This window comes from Drosophila albomicans, chromosome 2L, assembly GCF_009650485.2.
Source record: "Drosophila albomicans strain 15112-1751.03 chromosome 2L, ASM965048v2, whole genome shotgun sequence".
NCBI lineage: Eukaryota > Metazoa > Arthropoda > Insecta > Diptera > Drosophilidae > Drosophila > Drosophila albomicans.
This window is the reverse complement of record NC_047628.2, coordinates 28,764,994-28,773,609: the sequence shown is the minus strand read 5'-3', so window position 1 is coordinate 28,773,609 and position 8,616 is coordinate 28,764,994. Positions and strand designations below refer to the sequence as shown.

General features: G+C 33.7%; 1 protein-coding gene across 1 annotated transcript in view; it reads right to left on the bottom strand.

Annotated features, from left to right (window-relative positions):
* Window positions 1-3,728: 3,728 nt before the first annotated feature.
* LOC117565524 (uncharacterized) overlaps window positions 3,729-8,616 on the bottom strand; it is a 34,750-nt gene continuing 29,862 nt past the window's right edge. Inside the window, exons 5-6 of the mRNA XM_034244662.2 lie at window positions 6,689-6,865; window positions 3,729-5,695 (exon numbers count right to left, since the gene is read on the bottom strand). Of these exons, the coding sequence (XP_034100553.1) occupies window positions 5,583-5,695; window positions 6,689-6,865 (290 nt within the window). The 3' untranslated portion in view covers window positions 3,729-5,582. The remainder of the gene's footprint in view (window positions 5,696-6,688; window positions 6,866-8,616) is intronic.

Below are 8,616 nucleotides of genomic sequence, written 5' to 3'. Positions count from 1 at the left end.
TTTTTGTTTATTGAGTAGTTAAACTTAATGAAAATTTATTCGCCTTATGCAAAAATCTAATTTATTCGCAAAGAGAAAGCTAAAATTTTTGCAATTGTTTTTTATCATTTTGCAATTTGTGTACTTAGAAAATAAATGTGCTATTTGTTGAAATTTAAATTAAATGCAACTGAAGTTATTGTTAGAATTTGTAGAGTAAATAATAATTTTTTATAAGGCTTCTTTCGAAAGCTTATAAAATTTATATTGTTTGCTGAAATTTTAGTCAAATGAAATTGAGAATTATTATTTGTTTTCTCGTTAAGATGAAAACTGTGAATGTTAGAATTAATTGTATTACGTTTTGGAATATGTGTTATAACATATTTTGGTATGCGGTATATGTTGGAAGTATGTAGTACTGTATCAATATACCTAAAATAACATGTGGTATATTTTTAGTATTATGAGGTATTTGGAATATTTTATTATTTTATGTGTGGTATATTTTGAATTTATTACTTTATCAATATACCTAAAAAGGCTTTGGTATATTTATGGTATATTTTGAGATATATCAATTTGGTATATTTTTTACACTATTCACTGAATTTACATTCACTGAATGTTCTGCTGTATCAGTATACCTAAAATAGCCTCTGGTATATTTTTGGTATTTTATGGTATATTAATTTGGTATATTTTTTGCACGGTTCACTGAATGTAGTGCTGTATCTGTATACCTAATATAGACTCTGGTATATTTTTGGTATTTTTATGGTATATTAATTTGGTATATTTGAAAATTACACACACTCGACTGTAGCTTTCTTACTTGTTATTTCTTATTCTGCACTTTAAACAATATTCATCATTTATATTTATAAACGTTATGCATAAAGGAAGTTTATTACTTTTTTCTATTAGTTGTCTGGTTGGTAGTTAAGCTATTCATCCACTATTTAGTACCATTTTTTAATCTGCGAATAATGCAGTTCATTCAACGCCGTTAATTAGCTGCGCAATTCTCTCTCGACCACTGTAAACTGGTCTAAAGCAGCAGCTAACTCGACAGCCAGCCAAGTTAGCCAAGTCAGCCAGCCAGCTGGCACTTAAGTGCCCTTGGTCAATGGTTAGAAGGGGGAGAGGAGAGGGATAACAGGAGCTGAAGCAGCGGCACATAATCAAGTGGGTTTCTTCACTCTTCAAAGCTGTATGTGTGTGTGTGTGTTGGTGAGGAATAGGGATGGATGCTGCTTGAACAGGCAGCGCACTAAATCGGATTACCCTGGAATTATCCTTGTTGGCATTTATTTTGGCTTCGCCCCGCGCACACAAACACAGAAGCAGAAGCATAAGCAGACGCAGACAGAGATAGAGAGAGACAGAGAGAGAGAGAGAGAGAGAGACAGCGTCTGGACGGCAACTTGTTTGCCAATGTTGCACAGACATTGAGGCATTGTCCTGGCTCGATGTTGACCTCGTCCTTGGACTTGCAACAATGCGAATACAAATGAAAATGAAACTGAAAATGGAAATGGAAATACAAATAAAAGTAATGTCCTGCTTCCGTTTGCTTTTCAAACTTTTTTTGTGCGCTTGTTTTGACAGTTTTTTTGTATTTTACCTAACTTTGTTTTTTGTTTTACTTTTTTACATTCTCATTTTTATTTGACATTTTATTTGGGCATAATGAGCCTCAGCCTCAGTCTCAGTCTCTGTTTGAGGCATTGCGTGTGGCATTGTCATTTGGCCCGCGAGGCGCATTTTGGTTGGAAGTGTGCGCTCTCACGTAAATCTATTAACACCTCACGTTTGGCTTCAGCGTGCTGGATAAGCCGTCCGCAAAAAGGTGTCGAAGTGTGCGGTAAATGAAGCATTTGGCCCAAGCAGCACGTATCCCCTGTTGTTGTTGTATCGCTGCCACATGCCACTTGCCACATGCCGCATGCCACAATCCGCCATTCGCTATCCGACAGCGCACTGTCCGCTGCTTCTTCCTTCTTCCAGCCACATCAAAAGGCAATTGCTTCGCCTCCAGTGGTGCGTACCTCAAACACACAACGCACAGTGGGTCGATGCTCCTCTTGGGGTTTTGTTGGGTGGCGTTGGCGGTTAAGTTTCACAACTAATTTACATAGAGTTTCTCGCGCCGAAAACCTACGTGACCATGCAAATCAAGAGGTCCGCAGGTTAACTGCGCCTCTTAAGCCCTTTAAGCTGCCAACGCTGTCAAATGATACTAGCACTTGGTGGATTAATCTGCGTGTTAAAGCACAGATTAAAATAGCACTTGAGCGTATGTAAATTAACTTCATTTACAATTATACTTTATTCACTTTAAAAGCTTGCGATTAAGCTGGCAGTCAAACTTTCAGTTAATCACATTAAAGCCTTAATTAAAGTGCTAGTTAAACGCATGTAAATTGACTTCAATTGCATTTATACTCTATTCGATGTTATAGTTGGGATTAATCTGGAGAGCACTAAAACACTTATTAAAGAGTCACTTAAGTTTAGTTAAAAGAGCTACAATTGCATTGAACTTTGGTTAATGATATGATCACTTTGTTGTTCAGATTCTTAAAGCTCATTAAAGCTTTATTTTAAAGTATACGTAATAAGTATTTATTAAAGTGTCAGTTAAGCGTTTGTAAATTAGCAGCAGTTTCAATTACGTTGCTCTTGAACTTGTGATTAATCTGGTTTAAAGATCATTAAAGCTTTGAAGTGAACCATATGTAAGAAGTATTTATAAAAGTGTCAGATAAGCGTTTGTACATTAGAATGAACTGCAATGAAGTTTGCTCTTAAGCTTGCGATTAATCTGGCATAAAGTTCATTAAAGCTTTGCAGTGAAGCACTTGTTGAAGTATTACATTTCAATTGTAACAGCAAAATAATGTTAAAATGCTTCCTTCAAAATGACGTTTCCTTTTAAGCTTGGAATTTGCTGTATAGATGTGGTTGTGAACTTTTATGGAAGCACGTTAAAGCACTTCATAAAGCTCTTTTAAGTTTGTGTATAAAATAATTAAAGTTGCAATAAACTTAAGCTTGGGATTACTCTGGTTAATTACTTAAGTATTTTTCTGTTAGTTCCTAAAAGCACATTCAAGCTTTTGGATGTAGGAAATGTATGAAAATGATTGCCAGCAAAAGCACATTATTTTTTTATTGACTGCCAAATGAAAGCATCCACTTATTAAAATTATTCTTAGCTATTCTTGGCTTCTACCTTCACTTTGTTAGCTCCTGTCATTGGGTTATTCATCGGCTCGATTGACTGGTGAAAAGATGCCACTGTGCTGAGATGCGTTTAAATTAAACAGAGTTTGGTTTTACAGAGGGTTTTACATTCACCTTTAGGGCTTAGCGTTGTTGCTGCTGCTCAGGAAACAGTTTAAGATTGATTAAGACGTATCTATTGTCGAACACGTAAATGTTCGAGCACGTAACGAAGCTGATGCCAGGCAACTGAATTCCTTTCGAAGGAGGTTTGAGTTTCACCTTTTTCCCATTCAAATGCATTTGCGTGAATGAGTTTCGATGTATGTGTGTGTGTGTGTGTTGAGTTCGTGATGAAATCACATCCATAAACGTTAATCGCTCATTTTTATGAAGTGTAATAAATTTCAGGTTACACGTTTCCTCATCGCAATTTAACGGCTAAAAGTCGACTTATGTATTCAGGTTAAAAACGAAGAGAAGAAAAACGAAGTAAAAGTCGAGTCCGAGTTTGTGTTTTGAGTTTCTCTAAAAATAGCTTTATTCATACATATATATCTCGTGTATATGTATATATGTATATATATATTTGATTGGTACCCCAAGTTGTTGTATTTTAGTTTAATATTTTCTATCGAGTTTCGAGTTTTCAGTTGTTTTCAGAGTTTTATCTTTTTTTTTAGTTGCAAATAACATGAACAAACATTTAATGAAGTTTTATATGAATATCATATAACAATCACGTTTAGTAGTATTATTATTATTATTAATTATACGAATGTTTGCATTTATAGTATTTTTGTATGTGGTAAATATATATAATTAAACAATCTTTATTCCTTTTTTTCTTTTTTTTTTGTTACTGTGCTAGGGATATACATATCTATACACGTACGATTATATTTCTTTATTTATTTATTCAAGTAATTTGCAATGAACGTTCTATCAATTTCTCTATAAATATAATCCATATAAATATTTACTTTTGGTGTTTCTTCGACTTAATACTAAATAAATGACAAGTGTTTGTTATTATTGTGTCTAAAATCTTTTCAATTCTATTGTTGACTCGCTCTTCAAACTGATTTCATTATCTCATTTAAATATTTTGTAAAAGTACAAAGCGAAAAAAAAGAATGTTTACTGTGCTGTCATTTGATTAATATTTAATTATTTAAACCAGAATGAATGCGAGGTTTCATTTAGTAGTCGACTTTCTATTGAATTTCGCTGGTTGTAATCATTGAACAAAAGCGCATATTTAAAATGTTATTATTATTTTGTTAAATTTTCAAACGAACCAAAGTGAAATTCTTATAAATAATTAAATATTTATTTTGGCCCTCGTAATGAATAAATTGATTCATTTGCTTTTTGCTACATAAATAAATGGAAATATGCATTGGAGTGTGGCAAATTGTTTAAATTACGAATTAAATTCATTAAATTTGCAATGACTAAAAGTGCGTTGTGTGTGTTGTTGTGTTTTTAATTGTCGTGCTTTTGGAATATATATATAATATATCTATTTGATTGTTTTATATATTTAATTATTTTATTATTGGAAATGTTCTACTATTTAAGGATTTAAAACGTAACGGACTCGAATGTAATTCAATTTAGATTTATTTCATTCACTGCTTTTACGATTATTTTTATTGGTCACATGTTGCTCGTTTTTTCTTTAGGTACTGCGCACAGTTCAACTTTTCGAGTTGTTGTTGTTGTTGTCTTTCAAATAAACTAACAGAAACCTAAGGACATCGTAGATACATTTATCGTTACATGTTTGTGTGCTTGTGTTTTTGTGTGTGTGTGAGTTAACAACAGTTTGTATTATTGCTTTTTGTTTTAACACATGCCCAAGACAGGCTTTTAACTTAATTACCATGCTTACCCTCCCCTCGTTTATTTCCCTCTTTCCCCAGCTTAATGTTAACTCAATGGTAATGTGCTTTTTTTTCTCTAGTTAGTTCTTAACATTTGCTCTATACAATTAGTACACACTTTTTTTTGAAGAAGTCTTTGCATAATCGATAATCGAAATGTGAAGACTTTGAACTGATTATTTCACCCAGAATTGAGATTAAGTATTGTATCATGCAGCATAACTAACTTTGATTATTTTCATTATACACAACTTGCCTAAACATAGATACTATATATATATAAATTAGTTTGTGTCTAGACCTTTGACCTTTGATTCCGAGTATTTTACAATGCTAATTGAGTTGTTCATTCTGCTTAGGCTCTAAAATTTCTCGTTTATTTTAGTTATTTAGTAGGCTTAACTTAAACACTAGTAATTGATATAAGTAGTGTGTGTGTGTCTGTGTCTGTGTGAGGGAGAGAGATTAAACAATTTCGGCCTCGTCTCAGAGATAATTAGGCCTGGAGACACAGCAAAGCAGACTCATGTTCTTGCATATGTAATTCTGTCGCCTCTTTGCCTGCCAAGGTCCATTCGTGTCCAGCGCAGCGTTTCGCTCTGTAATCAAAACATACAAAAAACGGAGGCGGAGAGTGAAAAGTTTAATTAATGAATGAATGAATGAATGAATGGCAGAGGCCAAAGCATGGAAATGTGAATACATAAACACTAATAGCTCTCTCTTTGTGTGTGCACATTTCTTTTTATACCCGCTACCCATAGGGTAGAAGGGTATTATAACTTTGTGACGACAGAAGGAGGCATCTCCGACCCTATAAAGTATATATATTCTTGATCAGCGTCAACAGCCGAGACGATCTAGCCATGTCCGTCTGTCCGTCTGTCCGTATGAACACCTAGATCTCAGAGACTACAAGAGATAGAGCTATAATTTTTTTTCGACAGCATTTGTTATGTTTGCATGCAGATCAAGTTTGTTTCAAATTTTTGCCACGCCCACTTCCGCCCCCGCAAATCAAAAAAATCGAATAACAAGCGTCGTTTTAAAGCTAAAGTATTTGGTATATACAATAATAACTATAGTAGTTATGATTCCTGAAAATTTGGTTACGATCAGATACAAATTGTGGAAGATATTAAAGAAATACTTTTGTATGGGCAAAAACGCCTACTTACTAGGGGTCTGATATATTGAGCCGTCTATGGTATATTTTGAATGCGGGTATCGATATACCAAATATACAATTTGGTATATTTTTAGTATATTTGGTATATTTTAATAATAACACCCCAAAATATATTTTTAGTATTTTTGCAGTATATTTGGTATATTTTGAGAATAATACCGCATAATATATTGCTTTTATTCAAAATGGGTAGCGGGTATCTCACAGTCGAGTACACTCGACTGTAACTTTCTTTCTTGTTTTTTCTGGGGCAACGCTTTTGTATGCTTTTTGCACCATTTTTGTGTGTTTGCACTCGGCTGAGCGACTGAGGCTGGACCTTGGCTAAATACCAGAGTGCATGCAAATGCGACTCTGAATTTGAATGTGTGTGTGTGAGTGCAACGAGTGCGCATGAACTCACCCAAATATGCCTCATGCTGTGGCATGTACTCCTGCATCTCCGATAACAGCATGGCAATATCCTGCGAGTCCTTTGTTATGCTGCATAATTCCTCCTCATTGAAGTCCGGCGTTATTTGCTTGCACAGCAATATCTGGCTTATAACATTGCCCAAATTCGACGGCCCCGCACGATTCTCTGCAATAATAAGTAGTTGGGAAAGGCATAAATATAAATTTCAAGAACAGCTTCAACTGCAATTGCAATTGGTCATAAAATTAGAGAGGTCAACAAAAACTGAACTCCTCTTTGGCTGCTGCATAAATAAATTCATAATATTCCAAAGAGCAGCCGCGACAAACATTCGCATAAATAAATATAAATATAAACAACGAGTGCGCGATTATTTGTATTTATTTGACTCATTTTAATGCCAACAATTTTCCTGCTCTTTTTTCCTCGCTTCTCTCTCCTTTTTGCTTCATTAGCTTTTGTGTTTTTTTCTGTTTTTTTATTTTTTGGTGTGTTGTTGTGTCGCAAATACACAACATTTTGTTTTGCAACGCGCTTTGATGTTTGCCTGACTAACTGACTAGCTGAATAACCCAACAACAAAACTGACAAAACAGACAGAAACACAGAATTTGCTGTTAAATTAAGCTCGCAAAACGTTTGCTTTTTGTATTATTTCGGGAATTGGCTTTAAAATGACGATGTGGGAATGACACTTGCTTAAAGAGGAACCGAAATGATTGAAGCTAAAGTTAAACTTGCTTTGAAGTAAGACATTTAGCTCTAAATTTAAATTTGAAATATTAGTTTATAGATTATTTTACTCAAATTTAAAGCTTAATAGAAATTATTGAATCTAAGGTTGAACTTGCTATTATGTGAGAAATTTAGATTTGAATTTGAGTCTATAATAGTATTACTTTATTGCACTGTTTTGTTTTTTGTATATATCATACCTTACTTATATACTATTTATTATTTTTTGGTTTATTAATTTAGTATATTTTTAGAATAATACCCCATTTTTTTGCTTTTATTACAAATCAGTAGCGATTATATCACAGTCAAGCACATTCGACTGTAGCTTTTTAACTTTTTTTTATTTCTAAATTAATGAAGCTTTAATCGAAGAACATAAATCATTTGTTAGATTTCAATATTCCATTTATCATGTACTTGTATTAATGCAGTTAAAATCAAAACACATAAATCATATGTTAAATTCTACAATTCACTTTTTTTTTTTGCATAGAATATAAATTCATGTTTTTGTATGCTAAATTTTCCATAAATTTTTACATTTGTGTAATTCCAAACTAAAGTCATTTCATGTAAATTAGTCTGACTTTGCAAATGATATATGATGAAAAATGTTGATTCACTTCCTGACATGCCAAATGCTATCAGGAGAAATCATGAAAATTTGCCCGAAACTTCGAACATACATTTCGGGGATCATCATCAATCATTGTTGTGGCAGCAACAACAATTGCAACAACAATAATTGCTCGCTGCAACATCTAATAAAAACACTGACGAGTTTTATGCATCGACGGCCAGCAATTTATTTGATCGCTGCAACGTGTCGTATGCGCAATGCAAATAAATACAATATATACACAAAATATTTGCCAGAGTTGCGATTTTTGATTTATGTATTTTGAGGGCAACCTTTTTTCGCCTACGCTGCACATTTTAAAGCTACTTTTATTGCAAGTTTCCCCAGCTCGAAAGCCAATTTCAGTTGTTGGGCCGCTTTTCTCTGCAGTTTTTATGGCATTTTCATTTTTGGGTGCCATGCAAATGCATTTGGGTAACATAAATTGTATGCGGCAATAAAAACCACTGCGGCAACTTTCCTCTTCCATTCTCTGGCTTGAAGCATTGTAAATATTTGCATTTCGCTTGGCCTGTTGACAGCAACGGATGTGGTTAGG